Source organism: Vicugna pacos, chromosome 11 (assembly GCF_048564905.1).
Source record: "Vicugna pacos chromosome 11, VicPac4, whole genome shotgun sequence".
NCBI classification, from domain to species: domain Eukaryota; kingdom Metazoa; phylum Chordata; class Mammalia; order Artiodactyla; family Camelidae; genus Vicugna; species Vicugna pacos.
This window is the reverse complement of record NC_132997.1, coordinates 57,784,479-57,809,686: the sequence shown is the minus strand read 5'-3', so window position 1 is coordinate 57,809,686 and position 25,208 is coordinate 57,784,479. Positions and strand designations below refer to the sequence as shown.

Here is a 25,208-nt window from a genome sequence, read left to right as displayed (position 1 = left end):
GCAAAGTCTTCCAGGAGGACCTTGAATTTGAACTGGATCTTGAAGAGATTAGGTTAGAACTTAAGACAGATCATCATACATTGCCTAAGATAATCCAGTTGTAGAATTCAAAAACAGTAAAGAAATTATATTTGGGGGCAAGGACCACAGGGTGTTGCTTTCCTTGGGACTCATCAGTGCACCATCGTGAACATATCAAGGACTCAAGAATTAGGGGCTGAATGAATTAAACTAAATCCAAGCAAAAAGGACAGTTTGCTCTAGGAACTGTGTATAATAAAGAGGTAGGCAGTGAGGTGGTGGAAGGGGCCGTCAAGAGAGTTCTAAGGCAGAATTTCCAAATTGGATACACCAAAGGCAGGTACTGTGGTTTACCCTCAATGTCTACTGACACGCTTGCCTTGAGGTCAGATGGTTAGACCACGCTCCATCCTCACCCACAGCGGGGTGGACGAACCTATGGACTTGCAACCCTGGGGACCACTGTCTTGGTAATGGTTCTGGCCGTGGGCAGTCTGCTGGTAACACTCCTCTAACACCGCCCCTCCAGCTCACTCATCTCCCTTTTCCCCATACCCACAGACGGCCTCCTGGCCTGTGTTAGCAAACAGCAACCCCAGATTCTGACACAGAGTGTTGAGATTTAGGCAGGCTAAGGCATTGCGGCTGCTCTTCTGCCCGTACCCCACCCAGCTTGTTCTCACAAGGGACCTGAACTGGGTGGATGTAAGACTCTGTGCCCGAGTAACTTGTCATCTGTGAAGACTCTCGCCCCAAGGCACAGTCAGGTAATTTCATAAGCAAGAGCCTCCCTCCGTATCACTCAGCATGCCTCAAATGCTCTGATAACTTTCCAGTGCCTGGAGTTTTCAAGAAACTTTTAGAAAGGAAAACAAAACCCTAGCCAGGCTCTGGAGTAGAAAAACTGGTTTCTGTTTAAAAAAAAAATAAACAGCCTTTGAAAAATCTCTATTTAAAAATTCTTAAATTTGCCTCTAAATGCAAGTTGTAATTAATAGAAGTTGGAGTTTACACTGTTGAGTGTAAAAACACCCTCAGGCACAAACTAATCAAGTGTGTATGTCATGCTGTAAACTACAGCAAGTTCTTTGTTTGACCCAAAAAAGGCTTGCCAAACAGCAGTTTTTTCTTTGTAAGCCTCCTTTATTGTCTCATTTTTGTTTTCTTCCTACTCCCCCCAAACCCCCTTTGAACCTCCCTATAGTATTTAAGAAACTTTGCAGGTTCCATGTTTTATTGATAGTTTTCATCAAGCATGAATTTAAATCTGAGAATAGATTAGGTATCTTAGCCCTTTTTCTTTTTGATAAATAACAAGAGGTTTCTATTTATGATTTTCTGTCCTCAGGGCTTTATCATTAAGATTAAATAACTGTATTCTCAAGCATGCCACTGCACAAACATCTTTTCAATTATGTGAGTAACAGATGCCTTCACAAAGGAACTATTGAAAATTCAGAAAGCATGTTTCCAAAAAGAAAGGGAAAAAAAGTATCAGATGACAGAAGAATATAATTGTTTACCATTAAAATATATCCTTCACTCTTCCACTGAAAACCTCTTGGAACATTTTGTTTTTGTACAAGTTATTACAAAGTCTGATCAAAATAATACATGTTTGGGGGGATTGCTGAATATTTCAAAAGCTCTGGAACCTTCTGTATCTCACTTACATGGGACTTCAACGCAGTAGTTGTCTGTTTTTACATATGGACATTGCCCGCTTCATTTGCAAGGCACACAGCATGTTGAAAACTAGTTATGTTTGTCTATTACTACTCTTGAAATAGTGTTCATCTGCCCTTGAACCAGATCCATGCAACTTAATTCTGAGTCAGTCGTCGTTTTCTCATCGAGAAGCATCATTGTTGTCATCTCTGCTGGCCACGCCGTGGGGGGCTGGGTGCTCTAGAGGGTCCATGTCTTCTGTCGTAGCACATATTTTATTCCCTGGGGCGTAAAGTCAGACTTTCTTAAATCCATGCCAACTTTCTTCAGTGTGGTCTTCATTGGAAAGACCCAGGACTAACATCAATCTAGACACTCCCAGAAGCAGCAAGGAGGCATCACAGGAGCAGAGCCCCAGAGGAGCACTGCATCTAGCTGGGGAGGCCGTGGGAGCCTCGGACTTGGTAAGATGACGCCCTGTAGGCTGGAGTTCCCGGGGGTATGATTCTTGAGTTTTTCTGAATGTACAGCATCAATCCAACTAGGGGTACCACCTTTTGGAGATTTGTGGCGTGGCTGTCCTGGCATATTGTATAGGCAGTCACGTGGCCAGTGCCTGAGCCATAGGGCTGCTTCTCAGGGAGTGAGTTGGACCCTCTGTGTATTCCGTAGGCCTGGTGCCTCTGAGGAAAGGAGACTGCTCCCCTGATCTCACCAACAGTGCAGGAGGAGCTTGGGATTCTCTTAACCCAGGGCTGACCTTTTCAGTATCTCTGCGGTGCTGGTGCTTCTCAGACAATGTAAGAAGGTGCAGGGCGACCTTGCTGAGACAGATGGCTCCGAGAGGCAGACAGGTCTGTGTTTGAACTCCTGTTCTGACGCTCAGCAGCCGTAGGTCTTCCACTAGTCACTCAACTGTTTCACACTGAGCCTCTGTTCCTCGTCAACAAAATGAGGATAAGGTATACAAAGTGCTTGGTGTTGTTAGTAACTGAATACATGGCGGCTGCTGTTCATGTGTAATCAGTATAAGAACAACCAGAAGTTCCTCTCCCTTCCCTCCCCTTGCCTCTAACCCGGCCCCACAGCCCACATAACTCCCTTTCAGGGGGCCTGTCCTCCTGGAGCTACCTCATCCCCCGGACTCACCTTTATGGGGATCCCAGCACCTTTCTTTCCTTTCTTGGCTTAGTTAGGGTCACAATCACTCCAGGACTATGGATGAAGGTGTCAGGGTCATCAGTTCATCTAAGAAACAACTCTCCCACCACTTCCAGGGACAAACGGAGAATGTCAGCGCCTTCAGATGGTTTCCTTGTTCATTTGCCGCTGCCTCTTGAGTAGGTGATGAAGCCTCTGGTGAGCTGATCATTTTCCTAAGGAAGAGCTTTTTTGAAGACAAGTGCCATGTTTTGTTATTGAAAATAATGGGCCACAACCATTTTAGGTATCTCTGTGCAGAATCTGAGTGATGCTGTTTATACCTTCTTCCTTTTTAAAGTGCTGGGTACAGTTTGCCCTTGGTAGCTTGCGGGCAAGCTAAGTCTTTCCCACAGAACCATGGTGCATCCTTCTGCTGTTTTCTTGGCTGGGATGGGGGTCTGCCTTTGGCTCGTTTTCTACGGCCTGTGTGTCGGCATGGCACCTCCTTCCATGTTTGGTGCTCGGAGCTTTCAGTTCACAGCGCTCTGCTGGCAGGTGACACCGGAGTCCTCTTTCTCAGTTCTCTTGGCTACTGATGTTTTGCTCTTCATACTCTGCACTGAAACTCCTGTCTTAAAATGACAGAGATCTTTCTCCAGAGCCCACACTTCTCTTACATGGAGAGCTTGGCTTTTTTTATATACATATATTTTTATAGAAGTATAGTCAGTTTACAATGATGTGTCAATTTCTGGTGTACAGCACAATATTTCAGTCAATAGGAGCATACATATATTCATTTTCATATTCTTTTTCACTGTAAGTTGCTACAAGATACCAAATGTAGTTCCCTGTGTTAAACAGTATAAACTTGTTTATCTGTTTTATATATAGTAGTTAGTATCTACAAATCTCAAACTCCCAACTTACCCCTTCCCACTCCCTTCCCTACTGGTAACCATAAGTTTGTTTTCTATGCCTGTGAGTGTGTTTCTGTTTTGTAAATAAGTTTCTTTTCTTTTCTTTTTAGATTCCATATATGAGTGCTATCATACGGTATTTTTCTTTCTCTTTCTGGCTTACTTCGCTTAAAATGATATTCTCCAGGTCCATCCATGTGGCTGCAAATGTCATTATTTCAGTCTTTTTTATGGCTGAGTAGTATTCCACTGTATAAATATACCACAGCTTCTTTAGGCAGTCATCTGTTGATGGATGTTTAGGTTGTCTTGGCTATTGTAAATAGTGCTGCTATGAACATTGGGTGCATGTGTCTTTTAGAACTAAGGTTCCCTCTGGATATATACCCAGGAGTGGGACTGCTGGATCATATGGTAAATCTATCTTTAGTTTTTTGAGGAATCTCCATATTGTTTTCCATAATGGCTGCACCAAACTACATCCCTACCAGCAGTGCAGGAGGGTTCCCTTTCCTCCACACCCTCTCCAGCATTTATCATTTGTGGACTTTTGAATGATGGCCATTCTGACTGGTGTTAGGTGATACCTCATTGTAGTTTTGATTTTCATTTCTCTGATAAAGAGCAATATTGAGCATTTCTTTATGTGCCTATTGGCCATTTGTATGTCTTCACTGGAGACTGAACCTGGCTTTTAAAAGAACCAGTGTTGTGCCCACTGAGGAAATATTCCCATTGCTCTGCGCATTGACATAGCACATTTGTGTGTTTGACTTTCGTTTTGGTGCCTACCCGGCAAATGCTCTTCTGTCATTTTTAGAGCGATGGTCTGGCACCCTGAGCTAGAGGTGAACAGATTGAGATTAGGACTTCCCATACTTCTTGGAACCTTAACAAGTGTGTGTGCTTCATTTTCAAAAAAGAAAAAATATACCTTCAAGTGCCTCCATACTTGGTGAAAGATGGCTTCTCACACTTCACATTTTTGGTCTTTGGCTGAGAATGTTGGGCCAAACCTTGGAATCAACCCTGGAATCAGCTTGGAGTTGTAATGACTCCATCTGGGATCAGATCAGGTCCAAAGCCCAAGTGGAACCAACGTGTCATTTCTTTTCTACTGCCATGAAAAAACCTGATAGTATAAGAATAGTAGTAGCATTTTTACCCTAACATGCTCACCAACTTTATTCCCTCTGCCCCTAAAATATTCTTCTCCAAGAGCACTAGCAGATCTCTGGGCCTGGAATTTTTCACTGGTTTGATACCATACAAGTGCCTATGAAGTAACCAGGGTGAGTTTGAGGTTCAAATACAACCCAAAAGATTTGTCCCTTCTCCCATTCTTTGGATTGAATCAGTCCCAGACATTATTATAATATCATTTTTCAGAACTCTATAAATAGATGGATTCTTATTTCTCCTCTTAAGCACTGTTTGCTAAATGTTTTGGCCCCAAAGTTCAGTCATTCCATGCAAGCATTAATCAATACATGAGACATTAGTGGTTACTTGTTCTGATGAGAGTTGACATGATTTTTCCTCTGCCTATGGGGAGGGGAGGGGGATGTTGCCTAATAAAGATGAAGGGTCTTTTCTTCTTTTGTATGAAATGCAAATGATGGGGACGTGTGCAATATGCATTTCTCGAATGTGAGGCTGCTGCTTTTTGTTGAGAAAGAGCGGCAAGACCCTGGAGGATTTTAGAATTTGTAAATATAAAATTATCTGCCATGGTGTTTAAAAAAAATAATAAAAGGGAGAAAGAGTTGGCAGGTTGCCAGATTACTTACATTACAGTAATAGATTTGCTGACCCCTGACTTCTGCTGTAGAGAAATGTATTGAATTTTTCATAATATCAGATGAGGCAGATCTAAAAACCTAGTATACTGAGCACCATTATTTAACTTGAGATTTAACAAAGCCGAAATCTTTTCAAACCAGCAATTTCTTGTACGATGATAATTTAGTGGCTCAGATGCTAATAAATCAAGGTTACAGTGCCATTGATTTGTTAATTTTAACTTGGGTTGATTTTATAAGTCATCTTTATTTAAAAAAAAAAAAACCCTTGCTTTTCACAGTGACTGAATTTAATAAGAATCTGTGATAGCAAACGGCCCCCTCCTGTTTCTGCTTTGGGCTGGAAAATGCTATTCTTGTGTTATTCCTAGGGAAAAATAAAATCTCATGCTGCTACAAATCTTATGCCTATGGAAAGATGTTATTTTTTAATACATGATGGCTTACCTATTTCAGATCCATTAATGGCATCGTAAATAAGCATTTTGCTAATCTGAAATGTGAAATCTGGATAATAGTAAAGGACCATTTATCTGCCCAGCTTTCAATCTGCAAACTGCATAGATCGGGGAGGGGGATCTCTCTGGATTTTCTAATGATATATTGCTTCTTTTCCCCATTATTTCTATCCACCAAAAACCCAAACCACAATCTTGGAGTTGCAGCCCATTGAAAGTATTTTTCCTGTGTAATGAGTTCTTGGGGGCTAGGGTGCATTTTTGCATTTATCTGTACAGTTTTGAAGCTGATTAAATCTTCATTGTACTACAAATATTTGAGGAATAGTCATCTGCAAGGCGCAGTCACGTTGCATTATACTAAATTCCTTATACGATACGGCGCTTCCTGTGTTGGGCAATGTTGACCTGATGTTGGCTAACCTGTTTTTAATGGTACTGCGTGTACGTTAAACGTTTAAATGTTCAGAAACCTGTAATAGTTCTCGTCTTCTTGTGCCGTAAAAACTAATAGTCAGATGATAAGATCATATCCTGTGGGGTAATTGTGTTGTACCATGACAGGATCACTGAAAAAACATTCAGTGAAAATCGCACCCAACGGAAATCACTATACGAACAGCGATTGTTTGTGGTGTTTGTGTGCTGGGTGAGAGACCAGCTCTGTTCTTCAGCGCTTAGCTGGTCGTATTTCTGATTGTTTCCTTTTAGCTGCTGCCTTTCTTGTTTTATTTTGGGAGCCTTTTTTCCCCCTGAGCCACTATAATTATCTTTCAGTGATTTAGAAGGGGAAAAAAAACACTCAGTTGACCTTTACACACACACACACACACACACACACACTCTCTCTCTCACTCACTGTCTCTCTCACATACATGCTCCCTCTGGAAGCCTTGAACAAGCAGGGTTTGTGTTTGGATTCAGATTTACCTTAGTCATGCCTCTTTCCAGATACAAGAAACATTTAATTCCAGATTTCCTGCTTCTGGCTTTAGGCCTTTGACCAGCAAAGTGAAATGTATTTTTTACTGCTGTCGGCCAGCCAGCTGCCGAGTTGAGTGAAGGGAAGGGGAAAAAAAAAGAAGGAAAGGGGAAAAAAAAAAAAAAGAAATGAAATGGAAATGTTGCCCTGCCTCTTGAACTTGTGAAATTGTGTGAGGAAACTAAAGTCTCCTTAGCACCCATCTAGAAATCTGGGCTGACCCAGGACTATCGGGACCCGACGTGAGGGGGCCTCAGGGGCCCACTGTGGGTGTCTCTCCCACCCACTTCTCTGCTTCCTCTTACCTCCTTCCCCACGCTCAGAGGTAATGCTGTCGTGCTTCTCAGGAAAGGGGGGCCTCATGGTGTCACCATCTCCCTTAGGGAGGGTAATACCAACAAACAGTAACCACCGAATACCCGGACTTCAGAGCTCCATATGTTCCCATAGCAACCAAACAAAAGTAAAACAAACCTATCTGTCCTAACAATAAAAATGTGTTTTCATTAAAGTCAATTTAGAGTATTTTTTCCAATTTAAAATATTCAGTGCATTCTGCTCATGGACAGAAATCCCCAACCAGCCACTGTTGAAGGGGATAAAGTCCCTGGCAGAACCACGCAGCTAAGAGCAACTGGGGGGAATGTTGGGGACTTTACAGATGAGACAGAACACATTCAAGTACGAACAAGATTGCTTTTTTCTCTCTTCTTCTGCTTAGTTATGCTTTTTATTATATAAACATTAACTGTAATATTACAGTGGGAAGCAGGTATTTGGCAGCCATATATTATTTTAGTAAGTCTACACAGAGAGAGAACAGTTTCCAGTTTTAGCAGCTGTAACATGTTTAAACTCAGTTTGTAATGGGATCTGAAGATAACTATTCCCCATGGGCTGTGCTGATCTTCACGGCTGGCCCACTGCCAGATGCAGGGCTCGAAACTTACCCACGCCTTCCTGCACATACCTTGTCTGAGCATGCTCAGTAAATGAATTTTGTTTCTAATATGCTATAAATTGGGGTTTGATTTTCCCATAATTTACTTGGTATTTTATTTAAGAGTGAAAATATCATGATCACAAATTGTCCCCACGTCTGACTTGCAAACCTGAACAATTGTGTTTAAGTAGTTGAGACCCAATGGCATAGTTAGGAACTGATTTTAGCTAACCAATATCCAAACCAAAGACGTTTCTGCCTGGGAGTCTTTGTTTAAAATAATCGGGGTTCCCAGTATTTGAACAGATTTATCCTGTTTATAAGCCAAGTACATTTTCTTCATTGAGTCAACTTGTCTTATTTAAAACAAATTATGTTTGCCGTATTAAAGTTCATATTTTTAAGGCTGAGTCTTGTATTAATCCCACAGTGAGTCATTAATCATACCAAATGCATTATAAAAACTTTAATCACTGAAGTTGAAACCGCGATTGTAATGCAATCCATCCCTTTTAATTACATCAGCTATTTTCCCCTTTCAGATCAAGCGCTACGTCGCAAAGGGAAAACAGATTAAAACTAGAGCTGTTTGATGTTTCTCTTTTTAGAGCAATTTTATGTACTTTGTTTTAAAAGTTATATAATTAAAATGCTTGAATTTTTCAGCCCTCTGATTTTTGTGGCTTGAAGGCTCTGTCCGCCTTCCTTCTTGCTGGGGCCTCTTTAAACCCAGCACCCCAGACAGACCTTCTCGTACTGGAGGCACCTACCCCCTCAGGCTCTGGATGAGACAGCTGTCTCTCAGCCATGCTGTGTTTACCTCCCACAGCCTCTTTATCTTATGTGTCTGGTCTATATTTTGACATGAATGAAAATATAAATTTGGGAGACAGGCAGAACTCGGTTCAAATTTCACGTCTAACAAATGCTGTGATTCTCAGGCAGATTGTTTAACCTTTTTGGGCCTCAGTTGCCTCATCTGTTAAAAAGGGAATAACAACAACAATAGTAATCCTCCATAAGGATGCTGCATACATCACAGGAAATACTTTGTATAATGTACCTAGGACATGTGGCACGTTCTAGTACATACTAGTAGCTACTAGAATAAGCCTCAGGGGCTTTCAGTGTTGCGTGCACCGCTGATCCTAGTGCCTAGGACACTGGCTGGCACACAGTCTGTGCTCAGTAAAGAGCTGTCGGCAGGATGATAAAGGAATGGCAGCTATCATCATAGCTATTATTCCTGTTGTGATGTTGCTGTTGGCACTTAGCCAGGTTCCAGGGGCAGTGATGATGATGCGACTTCGGACACTTCCATTGGTGTCCTCAGCATATAGATCCACAGAACCAGAAAGAGGTCTTGCGAAGAGGGATGTAAGTTACCAGGTGCTGGTTTTGATCGGGGAAGTAGATCGCTGAGCTGTGGAGTAGGTTTGGAGAAATGCATTGGTGGTGCTGGAGATGAAGTCACTCAATAACTTGCTCGTATTGAGAAAATAAAGTAAACCCCCATGGCATGGGCGCCAGCGTAATCACCTGCCCTGATTGAGCCTCTCTCCTGACACTCTTTTAGGTTAATCCTGCCGTATGAAAGGTTTATTAAAGGAGAGGAAGATAAGCCCCTGCCTCCAATCAAACCTCGAAAACAGGAGAACAGTTCACAGGAAAACGAGAATAAAACCAAAGTATCGGGAGCCAAACGCATCAAGCACGAAATCTCTAAAAGCAAGAAAGAAAAAGAGAACGCCCCGAAGCCTCAGGATGGGGCAGAGGTGAGTCTCTCCCCCTAGAAACAGCTCTGTGAGGTGGGTCCTGCCCGGGGTCTTCCGGAGCCCCCTACCAGAGCCTCTGAACTTCACGGCTCCCCAGACAGGAACAGGGCCTTTGGGGCCAGCGTGCGGTACTGAATGGGCAGGCCAAGGACAGGCTCTAGAAGGACGCGGACGTCCTGCGGAAAAGTTGGAGCAGAGGCAGGCTGTGAGTCAGAAGGAGCCAGGGTGCCAGCCCGGGAAGCCAGGGACCCTGATGTGAAAGATGTGGCTTCTTTGCCATTTCACAGCTAGTCTGTCTGAGGAGCTGGTGTGACTTTAAAACATGCATTGTGGGACCTGCCGTGTCTCTGCAGGACTGTCCTGGAAACTTCAGAGACTTGTCTGCCTCCTGTAATTGACCTCTGTGCACCAGCCTTGGGTTGAGACCAATTTAGAAATATCTTAAGTACGTATTATTTATAGGGGAATTTTGAAATGGTTCCTCTGAAACCATTATTATCCCTCATGTTAACAGGTAGTTTCTGAACCTTTTAAAACAAGCCCCAGCTGCCCACGGCCCCCAACAGCTCTTTGGTAGAAGTCATCACTGTCAGCGCACAGCCAGTTGTGGAGGCTGATCTGGGCTCTGTTTCAACATGAATAATAAAAAACGCTGCTGCCCATTTAAAAAAAAAATCTTAGCAGCAGCCACATTTGGAGACAGCATGTTCTAGGATTCAACCCCAGAGGGAATTTTGGTGCTGATATTAAACACCCTCTAAAAATCAGGTTTATAATGAACACATAAGAGACTCCATAATTAAATACTGGCTTAAAACACACACACATACACAACACACACCGACCTCCCGACTAGAAATTAACTTACCCAACTGACTCCTGTGTAAGAAGATATATTAATACCAAGAAGAGACTTTTTGTTTATATTTTTGTTTCATAATTATTTTGTGCTAGTAATTAAAAGGGGAGGAGGAAAATGACGCAGAGTTTTCTAAACATCTAAACAAGCTTGCAACATAAATGACCAAAAGCAAGGAAATTCCAAGTTAAGGCTTATATTCCATTATTCCTTTCTTCTGTTGGTTTCATAATTTATGATAGGGTTTGGAATCGGTGAGTTCTATTAGATACTTATATGTACAGCATTGCCAAAGCACCAGGGGACAAACTGAGGACCAAGAGGCCAGCTGACCTTAGAATGGCTCCACTTTGGGCATGAAGTTTGAAACGGCTGATACGTGAGTTAGGGGAGGACTCCCCCACCCATGCCCTGAGCCCACCAGTTTGGGAGGTGACTCTTGCCAAGAGTAGTGCCTGACGCCCTGTGGTCCACAGGAACCCTCAACCCCTTAAAGCTCCGTTTCCTGTTGGCCCTGACAGGCTCCCTGCAGGGAGCTGTAAGTGACCAGGGTCATTATGATCAAGGCATCTAAGCTACCTGGAATCTCACACCCTCTCCAAGGCTGACCTAAAAGTAAGAATTGCTTCCACCTCCTACAGAGACCAATGTTACTGACAAAGTATTATTTCTTCTCATTGACTATGTATTTGGGGTATGGGGTTTGAATTTTATTATTGTGGCTTCCATTGTCATTGTTTTTAATTTTTTGATGTTTTCAATATGAAGCAGTGAACTCAGTGGAGGTAGGAGAGTTTAAAAAAGCCCTTCTAGTCAAACCCGCTGTCCTCAGGTAACTGGAGAGCAAGCTGCACGGTGCGAAGGTGCCATCTAACATACTAAGGCAACTCATAAAATGCCACCCTAGAAAAAAGGTCCTCTCCTTTTTCTTCTGCCTAGTTTTCAAAGACCTCCTACAACTATTTACAATCGAAAGCACACAACTCCATGTAACTGAAGTCCTAGGTCACAGAAACTTCAGTGAGACACAGTACCCTCCAGAGCCCCCTTCCGACCACAGGCCCAGTCAGAAACTAACATTTAAACGCAGTTTGCCTTTTTCCCTTGCTGAACTTACTTTTCTGTATTTTCATGTAATGTATAAGCTCAAGAGACCAATGCTGATTATTAATGTAGAACATGTAATGCTGTTTGTACCGGAAAAGACAGCTATTAGTACAAAAAAGAAAGAAACAAACAAAAAGATACCAAGCAAAGGCTCTTAGTGTATGTAACACATCCCTAAGAAACAGGGCTATCTTAAAGCAGCTTTAAGGAGAAATCTCTGACATGCGTGTGATTTCTTAACATTTTTGTTCCTGTGCGTCCCTGCAGCAGCATCCTCAGTCTTATCCAAAGACACTAATATGGTGGACACGTCTTAACAAAGAAGAAAAGCATTCAAAGGGGTGAGATGGAGGGGGAAAAGAAGGCCAGCTCAATACAAATGTTTTGTGACTGTTCTCCACCAAGATATGTCAGGGCAGAATGATACAAGTTTTTGAAAGGGCTTGCCATTCAGCTGGGTCACAGATGGAAAGTTAAAATGACCTTCTGAGGTCAAAGTTGGCACAGCTACATAATACAGTGAGTGGGTCGAATTGGACCCACAACTTCTGTCAACAGGGACCCATAAAGAGCATCCATCTCATTGACTCTAACTTAGTGCAATGAACAGAAAAGCTGTATTTGTGGTGGCATGCACTGCCTGCCTTTTGACAACTTCATTTTCAGCTTTAATAGAAATGCAGTTTGCTACAGCCTAGAAGGACTCAGAGTCCTTCTGTCCCCCAGGTAGACAGGCTGAAGTAGCATCTTCATACTTTTTCAATATTTCAGCTTCAGCTGCGTGTCATATGGCACTAGGTAGAAATTACTAACATCTAAGCGTCGCTAATTTTATGCATCATACTGAACATGTTAGGATAGGACCTGCTCCCTGAGAAAGGCAAGGAGTTACAGTAAGTTTAATGTTTGTTGTTGACGTGGGGTTGGTGGTGTTTTTGAAAGAGAGAAGCTTAAAAAGATCCTCTCCAAAGTGTCATAAAGCACAACATGTAATTTAAAACCCATTTGGATAATTGACTGATTTGACAACGAGACAACCTCAGAATTAAACTATATATTAGAATCAAGGAGTCATATGATTGTGTACCAGCAGTACATAACACTTTGCTATTTTGATAGGTATCTCATAAGGGACCAAAGTGAATATGCATATTTCCCCTAATGTTTCTGTAATTGAGATTTCTTTGTTGAGAGCGTGATTGGGGAGCAATAAAGCTTTACAGAAAGTCCATGAGCTGATTGACAAGCCAGTTTTCAAGAAAAACTGCTGTGTATTAACATTTTATCTCATAGCATAATGTGTCCGTGAATTTGGCTTCCTTCTGACTATCTTTTGAAATATTTTATCAGGTTTCATCAGAGCAGGAGAAGGAACAAGAGACTTTACACCAGAAAAGCATCACTGAGCCTCTCCCAGCAGCAGACACAAAGAAAAAAATGGAAGGGTACCAGGAGTTTGCAGCCAGGCCCCTGGTGACTCGAGCAGAGAAGGACAACGACACAGATCAAGGTGCCAAAAGTGAGAAGGCGGCAGAGGAGGCGGGAGAGAAGGGAGCTGCTCCTCCACTCCTGAGTGCCCCTCCGGCCCCCGAAAGGGATCCCGCCCTGATCCCCGGGGCTGGCAACCAGTCACTCACCTCTCCTAGTGCCCTCATGGAACCAAAACAAGAACCCAACCCCTACTGTTCTACAGAGAGCCCTGAGAATGATTTCCAAGAAGCATCCTTCCCCGGCTTCCCCGCCACGCAGCCGCCGTTGGCAAACCAGGGTGAGACGGAGGATGACAAACTGCCAGCAATGGCCGATTACATCGCCAACTGCACCGTGAAGGTGGATCAGCTGGGCAGTGACGACATCCACAACGCACTGAAGCAGACCCCAAAGGTCCTTGTGGTCCAGTCATTCGACATGTTCAAAGACAAGGACTTGACTGGGCCCATGAATGAGAACCATGGGCTTAATTACACCCCCCTGCTATACTCAAGGGGCAACCCCGGTATCATGTCCCCGCTGGCCAAGAAAAAACTTTTGTCCCAGGTGAGCGGGGCCGGCCTCTCCAGCAGCTACCCCTATGGCTCCCCACCCCCTTTGATCAGCAAAAAGAAACTGACTGCAAGGGATGACCGGTGCACGGGTTTATCCCAGGCCCATCACGGCCAAAGCACCGACCACATGGCGGTCAGCCGGCCGTCGGTGATTCAGCACGTCCAGAGTTTCAGAAGCAAGCCCTCAGAGGAGAGAAAAAGCATCAATGACATTTTTAAGCATGACAAACTGAGTCGATCGGAGCCCCACCGCTGCAGCTTCTCCAAGCATCACCTTAGCCCCCTTGCCGACTCTTATGTCCTGAAGCAAGAAATTCAGGAGGGCAAGGAGAGACTGCTGGAGAAGAGGGCACTGCCCCACTCCCACATGCCCAGCTTCCTGGCCGACTTCTACTCATCTCCGCATCTCCATAGCCTCTACAGACACACCGAACACCATCTTCATAATGAGCAGACATCCAAGTACCCTTGCAGGGACATGTACAGGGAATCGGAAAACAGTTCTTTTCCTTCCCACAAACACCCAGAGAAGCTCCACGTGAATTATTTGGCCTCTCTACATCTGCAAGACAAAAAATCAGCTGCAGCAGAAGCCCCCACGGATGACCAGCCAACGGATCTCAGCCTGCCCAAGAACCCGCACAAACCCACGGGCAAGGCCCTGGGCCTGGCCCACCCGACACCGGGGCCCCAGGAGAGCAAGGGCGCCTCCCAGTTCCAGGTCATCAACAGCCAGAGTCGAGACTGTCACCCCAAAGCCTGTAGGGTATCGCCCATGACCATGTCGGCCCCTAAAAAATACCCCGAATCACTCTCCAGATCGGGAAAACCCCACCCTGTGAGACTGGAGAATTTCAGGAAGATGGAAGGCATGGTCCACCCTATCCTGCACCGGAAAATGAGCCCTCAGAACATTGGTGCAGCGCGTCCGATAAAGCGCAGCCTGGAGGATTTGGACCTCGTGATTGCTGGGAAAAAGGCCCGGGCCGTGTCTCCTCTGGACCCCTCCAAGGAGGTCTCTGGGAAGGAAAAGGCCCCGGAGCAGGAGAGCGATGGCAGCAAGGCCGTGCATGGCGGGCACTCCGGGGGCTCGTCAGAAGGCCACAAGCTCCCCCTCTCATCCCCTGTCTTCCCAGGTTTGTATTCTGGGAGCCTGTGCACCTCCGGCCTCAACTCCAGGCTCCCAGCAGGGTATTCTCATTCTCTGCAGTACTTGAAAAACCAGACTGTGCTTTCTCCACTCATGCAGCCCCTGGCTTTCCACTCGCTTGTGATGCAAAGAGGAATTTTTACGTCGCCGACAAATTCTCAGCAGCTGTACAGACACTTGGCTGCGGCCACACCTGTAGGAAGTTCGTATGGGGACCTTTTGCACAACACCATTTACCCTTTAGCTGCTATAAATCCTCAAGCTGCCTTCCCATCTTCTCAGCTGTCATCCGTACACCCCAGTACAAAACTGTAAGCCGAGTGCTGCCCAGCATCCCAGCGACGTGGCTAACAGAGCTTCACTCCTTAGCCAGGGGTGATGGCTGGTAGAATTAGAAGTCAGTATTTCTTCTAATCTGGGGGTAAGATCAGTCCTAGCCCAGGGGCCTTGAGGGGAGGTGAGAACATACCTGATATTTCCAGGACGACTCTGGTCTTGGCTGGTCGGTCCTGAACCCCTTCCAACATAGGTGCCCTCAAGCCCCAGATCGTCCACTTTGCATGGGGGTCTTGTGAAGGGATTCATGTGTATCCAGGAGGAACTTAGAGGACCCTGTCTGAGTTCTGATGGTCAGGAAACAATCTGGGCAAAAAAAAAAAAAAAAAAAGCAGACATTTCAAAGGGGCAAGGAAGACTGGCAAACATGCCAAGGGTTGCCCCTCTCTTCATACAACTCTCCAAGGTTCAATCAATGCAATGTATAGAGAAACGTCCATAGATCTTTCATTTTGACACTATTAAACAATCCAGAGAAGTAAACACTGTTAAACTGACTGTATATATTTGCTTCTTAAAACTGCCCGTATCACTGTTTGCTCACCTAATTTATATACAGGTAGTTCCATATTCTCCCAGTTCCTTCTTGTCCTTTTTTTTTTTTTAATTAAACAGTATCGCTTTTGTTTGCAGGTCTTTTGTTTTTGTTTTATTTTATTCTGTTTTGTTTTAAAGGCTCACTGTCCTAGTTGTTGATATGTGTTTGTAATTTTTCCACATCTTATCATTTTGAGCAGCTTTGGGTGGTAATGTTATTGTTTACAAATTGAAGCAACTGATTCTAGTGGAACAGATGAAAAAAGAAACAGTTGAGCACACAACAGTGCAAAGAACGTTCCTTTGCAAATCTGCAACTTAAGGATTTTGCTCCTCATAAATGGCATAGTTGAAAGAGCTTACACACTGCTTACCCGGCCAAATGCTTTGCTTTGAAGTATTGGGTTATGTGAAAATATTGAGCATTGTACTTACCTTATCTAGGCTGTGAAACTGTCCTACATACCAGAGGAATCATAAAAACAAAAACCTCACTGGCAGCAAGCTGCTGAATAACAACAGAATCTAGAGGACATATTTGTGGGCTGCACAGATATTTTAGGAATTTCAGAAATTAGAACAGGAGCCAAAATGATTTACATTGGTGTTGGCGCTGAGCCCTTTAAACAGTCTGGGAAGGAGGGTTGGGAAGAGGCTGGAACTCGACTCTCCTGAAGAAAATGAGCTGCGGGAGGCCCTGGCACCAGACACCTGCCCTGGGCCCTGGTCTTTTGAGTAACGGTGGTCACGTGGCCTTCACCAAGTTGGTTTCTTCTTGCTCCCAAGAAGAATTTCACAGGCCACATCTTTGGGGATAGTTGGCATACCGGATTACCCATTTCAAAAGAAAGCCATCCCCTTTGGGTTGACGGGGCACGAGTTTTGTGTGTATGCACGCACACAGGGTGGTTTGTGTCGTGTTTTCAACCACCAGGCAATACAGTCCACTTAATGATTTCTTTTACTGATGGAAAGAAATGGTCCAGCTATTCAAGCAGTCAAAAGATGTAGCGAATGTATACTGTCGTTCTTGCCACTTTATTCTATTTGCTGCTGAGCTGTAACATCAAGGTGGACGCATTTTCTAAGTGTGTTGAAAGTGGATCGACACAGAGTGGATTTTCTTTCCAGGTCCCGTCCCTGCTGATAAGACTGCTTTGGTGAAATCCCCAGCCAACCCTCCCCTACCCCAACGCTACCAGTAGACATTAGAACCATAGTTAACCAAGTCTTTTACCTCTGAGATACTTAATTCTATGAAAAATTGAGGACAATTCTCAACTTCTGAGTAGGTAACTCAATTGCAAAATAATCAAAACTGGTGAACAATGAAACTCTGGCTCTTAGACCAACCATGCATGCCGCACATTTGTACTGAAATGTCTCCATGACACGAAGCCAAATACTCAGTGTAACATACTTAATATCCAAAGGTGGAAACAAAAGAATGTAGAGATCTAGTATTAAGAGTTCCATTTGCTTCAATTAATTATTTACCTTCCTGTGGAATAATATATATATATATATTTAATAGAACCATAGATAGACTAGTAGAATTTAGATTATAAATGTGTGAATGCAGATTATCCTGCTATTGCACAAGATAGAGGGGGGAAAAAATCTCAATCCCAGCTGGCAAAATGCTGGCCAGGACACATGTAAGAAAGTTGCACTAGACTGAAGGGTCGCAGAATCAGAGGACATGGAAGAAAAAGGAAACTCCAATGTTTCTGCAGCAGACGTGGGCTAGATCCTACATGGTTTCTGTGAGTTCGTTTCTCAAAGAAAAGGGGGGCGTCTGTCCCTGGGGGAGCTCACCTATCCATTTTGAACTTGGGGCATTTGTTTTCCCCACTGCAGTGATTTCAGTCTGGTTTCATCATGTAGGAATTCAATCACACCATTTTCAAACAATGTTAACATAGTCCAGCTTTTGTTTTTCTCTTCTCTTCCGAGAGGAGACTCACTGTTTCTGTCTGAGGAAGCTCATACCCTCGGCAAAACATCAGGACAAATAAAGAGAAATGGGGGTATACATTCCCAACAGAAGCAGTGTGTTATTTGTTTTAAAACTCTGAGCAGAGATCTTGGAAATCTTTCAGAAAGACCATTGAATTCTTCATTGGCTGAGAACTACATTTTAAAAAGTCTTAAATACGGCTTTGTTTGCATTGTTTGAGTTCAAGGGGCCTTATTATTGAATGGAATTGCACAAGCCTTTCTTTGTGCAATCAGACCATTGTTATTGGTAGTTCTGTGAAGGAAACTGTGGAATCTAATTGGCAATGGAGTCATAAATCTATTTACTGAGTGTAGCTTCCAAGAAATGTTGCAATTCAAAATGCACTAAGTCCGTGATTTACTGGAGATTTGGAGATTCTAAATAATATTTTTTAAAAACCTTTCCATGCAACTTCTGGTTTAACTTTTGGCAACTCAACATTAAAGGAAAAAGAAAAACAGCTCAACCGAGTTTCAGAATTAAGTATTCTTCTAGTAAGTGATTGGAACTTGTAATATCTGCCACAGGACTGACTTATTTATTTACTAGCTAGAAGCTCTTAAGTTCACTTGTTTATCAGGGCATATACAGAAGGGTTTGTTAAAACTCAGCGTTGACTTTACAACTTTCTGACCTGGTGCATGAATTCTCAAGTACTGTATTTCACTGTGTTGGTGTGTCTGATGGAAATTTCGAGGTGATCTCACAAAAATATTTTATGTAGTGTGCCTTCAAAGAGAACCATTTATTTCTCTTCACCTGTTGTCCCACAAAGTCACATTTGGTGGTGGTCAGCCGAGTCCCATCTGGTCCAGTTTTACTCTTGTCCCAATTTTAAAGAAAAGTGGGAACGAGTCTGCCCTGGTGAGACCCACACCATTGCAATGACTATCTCGAGCACTTAAATTCCAGTGTTGGCTGTTGATGTATTTGATATTCTGCTTGTCTCCCCATGGTTGAACTATGTCTGAAGAATAGCAGCATAATCTCTTGGCTGTTTATACTTTTCTAAACTTTCCTGTGTTGTAAATATTGTATACTTTTGGTGATTCCAGCTATGTAACCTCTATGCTCTGTAAGGTGATTATTTGTATATAGCAACATGGCCCAGTGATATTATAGTTTCCCAATGGAGAGGTTATTGAGTAACCTTTGCATTAGTTTAAACACTACCAGAAGAATGCTGAGCCAACTATAAACACTCAATTTTGTATGTTTTCCAAATTGTACTTATTACTGCTTTTGATACTGTATTAACGTGCCAATAGTTTCCCAATCACATAGCAGGCAAGAGATATTTTGTACTTTTTGATCCACTGTAATATTTAATAAAAAACGTTACTATCTGTTTCCTTTTGGGTGTAATCTGTTGCTTCCTCCTGAGCAGCCCTGTGGCCTCACCAGAGTACTTTCCACCCCATTGTCCCCAAGTAGGATAATAACAAATATAATGATGATGTCTGTCTTTGTTGAGAAACTACTGGGTGCCCAACTGGCATACAATATCTTTACTCTTCACAGCTCCATATAAATATGGTTATGTCCATTTTACTGATGAGAAGACTGAAGTTTACAAAGGTAAATTAACTGGCCCGAGATCACTTAACTAACAAATTGGCAGAGTCAGGATTTGAACCCAGGGCTCTTAAGTCTGTGACTGCCTTTGTATCCTATATTCTTCTTAGCAGATAACAAAAGTCACTATTTACTTACTCAGTCTAAAAATTTATTCCTGCCTCAATTGCCAGGCATTGTGTTGGAAGCTGGGATTATAATGTGAGTAAAAGATCCTGGAGCTTATAAATATTATAGAAAAGAGAATGAATTAAATAGTTACCCATGTGAATACAAACCTCAACCTGCCCTAGTTCTGGGGGAGAGGAGTGTGATGACTGAAGTGATACATGAGGAGGAAGTGGTGACCAAACTGATACATGAAGGATGAATATTAGCTGACCAGGTGAGAGATAATTGGGAGAAGTATCCAAACACAGTGTGCCACTTGTGCAAAGGCCCAGAGGCAAGAACAAGTTTGACGACTTACAGGAACTGAAAAAAGCCTGTGTGACAGAAGCATAATTTTAAGGTCCAGGGAATGAGGTGAGCTGAGGCTAGAGAGTATATAGCAGGGGCCAGCCAGGTAGGTCCTAAGAGACCAGGTTGAGCACTCAGTCTTTGTCTTAAGCAAGAAGAGGTTTAAGTGGAGGGGTGATGTCTTCAGATTTGTCTCTTTAAATGTCATTTGCTGGCTGCTGTGTAAAGGCAGATTGAGAGCAATTTAACCAAGATGGTGGTTATTTCAATTGGGGTGGTGGAACAGGAGAGTGGATGCATTTTAGAGGTACTTAGGAGGCATGAACAGACTTGGCAATGAATTAAATGGGACAACTGAATATTCAGGATTGAAAAGCTAGGAAAACAGCATATTCTGATGTCTGGTGACGACAAAGATTACTGCTCTTTCGTCCCCTTAGTCCTCTGCCTCCAAGCTTCCCCCTGGTTTTGCTCAGCTTATTGTTAGTTGAAGTGAGGTATTCACAAAGTAGCAGCCTGTGTGTACCCTTCTTAATAGGTCCCGGAGATTGGGGTAGGGGAGAGGGTGGACAGACTTTGCTAAGTATCTTGGTTAACAGCCCACACTATATGGTCAGGGTGGACTCAACAGACAGGAGAGGATAAACTGCTAATAACCATATCATCGCAACTCTTCAGGGAAAAAAACCACACATACATGTTGATACAAGACATATGACCCTTTGTCTTACCATGGCTGACTCCCTGAAGGACCCTGCCTACCCTTCTCAGGTCAGCGGGAGTTGCAGCAGCATGTTAGGGGCCCTCATCCTCTTCTCAGTGGCCTTCATTCCTTTTGGATTAACATCCAAACATGCACAACACAAAAAGAGCCCCTAGCCCCATGGTCTCCTTGCCCTCATCCTGATTCATGTGTATTTCACCATATCATGTGAATTGTTAAGAATACATCGAAAGAGTGTTCTTCCATCTATGACACATCCTGCATTTATAGATCTGATACTCGAATCATACACAACAGGAAACACCATGATAAGTTATCTATTTTTACCAGGCCTGGCTGGCTAATACTGTTGGGAAGAGGGTGCTTTTGCTAAAGATATCACTCAGTGCAAAAGCAATGAAACTGCCCAACGATTTATTGTAGGAAAGTGGCCAAAGTTGACAAATGTTTTAGGACTGATAGTGACCAGGAAATGGGTGATCATTTACATCAACAAGTAAATAAGTGGCAGGAGGTAGGAATGGGATGGGTGTCACCTCAGGCCAGGAACAATGTAAGAGAAAGCACAGCCTTCAAGACTGACGAAGGGGAGGGCAATCAAGATGGTGGAATAGAAGGATATGAAGCTCACTTCCTCCCACAAAAACACCAAAAATCACTGACCTGTGGAACAATTCTCACAGACTACCCACTGAGCATTAAAACCCACTGGATTTCATACAACCAAAGTTGTGAGAAAGATGACCATGTAACCAGATAGGATGAAAGGAAAATAAAAAAAGAAATTGGACAGGACCTGCATCCCTGGTGGGAGCTGTGAAAACGGAAAGGTTCCCTCATCTTGGAGCCCCTTCACTGACCGGGAGGTCTGTGCAGACAGTTAGGGAGCCTCAGAGGCTAAAAGGAGAGTGCAGCAGGCAGCACGCAGCAGGCAGGACTCAGAGAGATCAGCACACACGGTCCTGGCCACCTCACCGCACTCCCCAGCCTAAGACGTGCACCTGATGGTGTGTGCAATGGCTGGGTGTCGAAACTCACGCGTTAGCAGACAGACTGGAGGAGAGGACTCAAGTTTGGCTGCCTGGAGAGAGCCTGAAAGGGGTGAAGTGTGGTCCGGGCCACAACTAGGGGCATGCCCAGGACGGAATTTAATCCACCATAAAAGATCTATTGCTAATGTACGACCAAAGGGAGGGGGCAGGGCCTCGCCATAGCAGCCCCATTCTCAGCAAGCTCAAGGTAGGCACAGCTCTGCTGCTGCTAACTCTGGGGCTGCGCAAACTCCTGCAGGTTGCCCACTTGCCAAGGGATGGCTGAAATCTGAGCCGATTCCCAGTGAGTGTGCAACTTCCACAAATTGACACCTGCAGCAGCATCTAAAGTACCTGGGAGCTGATTACTGGTATGCCAATAGCAGGCTTTGTGGGCATGCAAATGCAGAAGCAGGGCTGAAATCTGAGCCAATTATTGGTGTCCCCACAGTGGTGGATGGGCTGAGGGCAATGCCAATAACAGTGCACTTTGTGAGTGTGCACACCAGGTGACAGGCAAAGTCACAGAGTGCACGTCCTGGGGAGGCATACTTAGCGCTTTTCCCAGAGGGAGCATTCTAGTCCTGCTACACAGACCAGAACCAGATCTGGGGGCTTGTATTCCAACGACTGAGGAGCAGACTCAGCCCCTGACAGGAATATGACAACCACAGAGTGAAGAGGAGTCCCTGCCAAACATCCAGTGCAGGTACTGGTCACCACAACACCAATTACACCCCCTATCAAGAGGAGGATAGCCAGCACACCCTGAAGAAAGATGTGACAGGCATCCATACCCTGCACCAAAAATACTGGACTAACACAGGCTACTCAGGGACACTCCCACAGAAACAATTAAAAGAACAAGAGAAATCCCCTGAAAGAATAAACAATGAAATGGACCTCTTCAGTCTACCAGATCCTGAGTTCAAAAGGCAGATAATAAAAAGGCCGAAGGAATTAAGAAAGGCTTTCAACAGAAACACAGATCACTGTAACAAGGAACTAGAAACTATAAAGAGGAGCCAATCAAAAACTGACAACTCCACTGCCAAGATGAAAGCCGAGCTGAAGGCAATAAACAGCAGACTAAATAGTGGAGAAGAATGAATAAATGTCCTGGAAGACGGAGTTATGGAAATCACCCAATCAGAACAACAGACAGAAAGACAAATGAAAAAAAAAAATGAAAGTGACATATAAGATCTATGAGATAATACAAAGTCTGCCAATCAATTCCTAATAAGGGTCCCAGAAGGAGAAGAAAGAGAAAAGGGGATCAAAAACACATTTTAAAATATTATGGCTTAAAATTCCCAAACCTAAAGAAGGAAACATATCCAGGTACAGGAAGCACAGACAATCCTAAAACAAGATGAACCCAAACAGACTTACACCATAACATACCATAATTAAAATGACAAAAGTTAGAGAGGATTCTAAAGGCAGCAAGAGAAGAACAAAGAGTTAGTTATAATGGAACCACCATGAGACTATCAGATGATTTCTCCACAGAAACTCTGCAGGCCGGAAGATACATTTAAAGTCCTGAAAGGGAAAAGACTGCAACCTAAGATATTCTATGAAGCAAGATTACCACTTAGAAGAGGAGAGAATTTCTCAGACAAGCAAAAACTAAAAAAATATAATATTAAATCCATTCTAAAAGAAATATTGAAAGGTCTTCTCTAAATAGAAGAGAAGCAACAATCTATAGGAAAAGCAAAATCACAGTAGGATAAGCAAATATATAAAACAATTGTAGAACCTTTAAATAAGCCAGTACATAGATTTAAAAAAATTCAAAAAATTTTTGTGAAAGTGATTATAACTACAATGAACAGCAAAAGGTTAAACAGGAAGATTTAAAATAGGACATCAAAATCATAAAATGTGGGAGAGAGGAGTAAGAAAATGCAGATTTTTTAGAATATGTTTGAGTTTATATGATTACTAGTCTAAAGCAAGTATATATAGTAATGAGTTACAATACTTGAAAACCAGGGTAACCACAAATCAAAAACATACAAGAGATTCACAAAAAACAAAGAGGAGAACTCATGCATAATACAAAAAACCATCAAACCACAAAAGGAAAAAAAAAAGAAAGGAACAAATAGGAAATACAAAATCAACTGGAAAACAAAGTGTAAATGGCAGTAAACATGTATCAATAATTACCTTAAATATTAATGGACAAAATCCTCCAATCAAAAGACAAAGAATGGTAATCTGGATAATGAAACAAGAGCCTAAAATATGCTGCCTTCAAGAGACTCACTTTAGGGTGAAGAACATACACAGATTGAAAGTTTTAGGATGGAAAAAACTATTTCATGCAAATAGAAATGATAAGAAAGCATGGGTAACAATATTCATATCAGACAAAACAGACTTTAAAACAAAGGCCATAAAAAAGATTAAAAAGGATACTACATAATGATAAAAGGATCAATACAATAAGATGATATTACCCTCATTAATATACACACCCAATATAGGAGTACCTAAATATATATAACAAATACTAACAGAGATTAAGGGAGAAACTAAGAATCTTATGGGAATACAATAATAGTAAGAGATTTTAATATTCCAATGACATCAACAGACAGATCTTTCACACAGAAAATCAATAAGGGAATAGAGATCCTAAATGACATAATAGAAGGGTTAGACTTAATTGATATTTTCAGGACATTACATCCCTCACCACCTCAGTCCCCCCACCCCAAAAAACAGATTACACATTCTTTTCAAATGAAACATCCTCCGAGATGGACCATATACTAAGACACAAAACAATCCTCAAGAAACTTAAGAGGATAGAAATTATTTCAACCATTCTTTCTGACCATAATGACATGAAACTACAAATCAACCACAAAAAGAGAAATGAGAAAAAAAATACATGGAGACTGAGCAGTATGCTACTAAAAAAACCAAAGGTTCAACAACAAAATTAAAGAGAAAAATTTTAAAATACCTTGAGACAAATGACAATGAAAACACAACCATACCAAATCCATGGAATGCAGTAAAAGCAGTCCTAGGAGGGAAGTTCGTAGTGATACAGATGTCCCTCAAAAAACAAGAAAGATCTCAAACAACTTAATCTACCCCCTAAAAGAATTAGAAAAAGAACAAAGAAAACTTAATGTGAGGATAAGGAAGAAAATAATAAAGATGAGAGATGAAATAAAGATTTAAAGAATAGAAAAAAAATCCATTAAACCAAGAGCTGTTTTTTTGAAAGAATAAACAAAATCAACAAACTTCGGGCCAGGCTTACCAAGAAGAAAAGACAGCGCAAAAAAACCCCAAAAAACAAAAACCAAGCAAAAGACAAAACAAAACAAAAAAACACAAAAAAAACAAATTAACAAATGAAAGTGGAGAAATAACAACCAATATCACAGAAATACAAAAAGCCATAAGAGAATACCAAGAACAATTATATGTCAACAAAATGAACAGAGAAGAAATAGACAAGTTTTTAGAAACATACACCTACCAAAACTGAATCAAGAAGAAATGGATAATTTTAACACATCAATCACTAGGAGTGAAACAGAATCTATTAAAAAAATTTTTAAAAATTCCTGCAAACATAAGTCCAGAAGTGAATGGCTTCTCTGGGGCACTCTACCAAACAAAGAAGAATTTATACT

The 25,208-nt window shown here is 42.5% G+C and overlaps 2 protein-coding genes across 5 annotated transcripts in view; one reads left to right on the top strand and one right to left on the bottom strand.

Moving 5' to 3' along the window:
- The window catches only part of ARID5B (AT-rich interaction domain 5B), a 206,240-nt gene extending 187,144 nt beyond the window's left edge, over positions 1 to 19,096 (top strand). For both annotated transcript variants that reach the window (XM_006209104.4, XM_006209105.4), the window contains 2 exons: positions 9,514 to 9,712; positions 13,029 to 19,096. In XM_006209104.4, coding sequence (XP_006209166.1) covers positions 9,514 to 9,712; positions 13,029 to 15,188 — 2,359 coding nt within the window. In that variant the 3' untranslated portion in view covers positions 15,189 to 19,096. The remainder of the gene's footprint in view (positions 1 to 9,513; positions 9,713 to 13,028) is intronic.
- Positions 7,677 to 25,208, bottom strand: part of RTKN2 (rhotekin 2) — a 162,720-nt gene continuing 145,188 nt past the window's right edge. For 2 of the 3 annotated variants that reach the window (XM_072971444.1, XM_072971451.1), the window contains one exon: positions 15,105 to 15,515. Coding sequence is in view for 1 of the 3 variants with exons in the window: in XM_072971451.1 (XP_072827552.1) it covers positions 15,504 to 15,515 (12 nt within the window). In the remaining 2 variants the exon portion in view is untranslated. Of the gene's footprint in view, positions 9,361 to 15,104; positions 15,516 to 25,208 lie in introns of those variants that run through there. The other variant, XM_072971443.1, reaches the window with a different exon arrangement.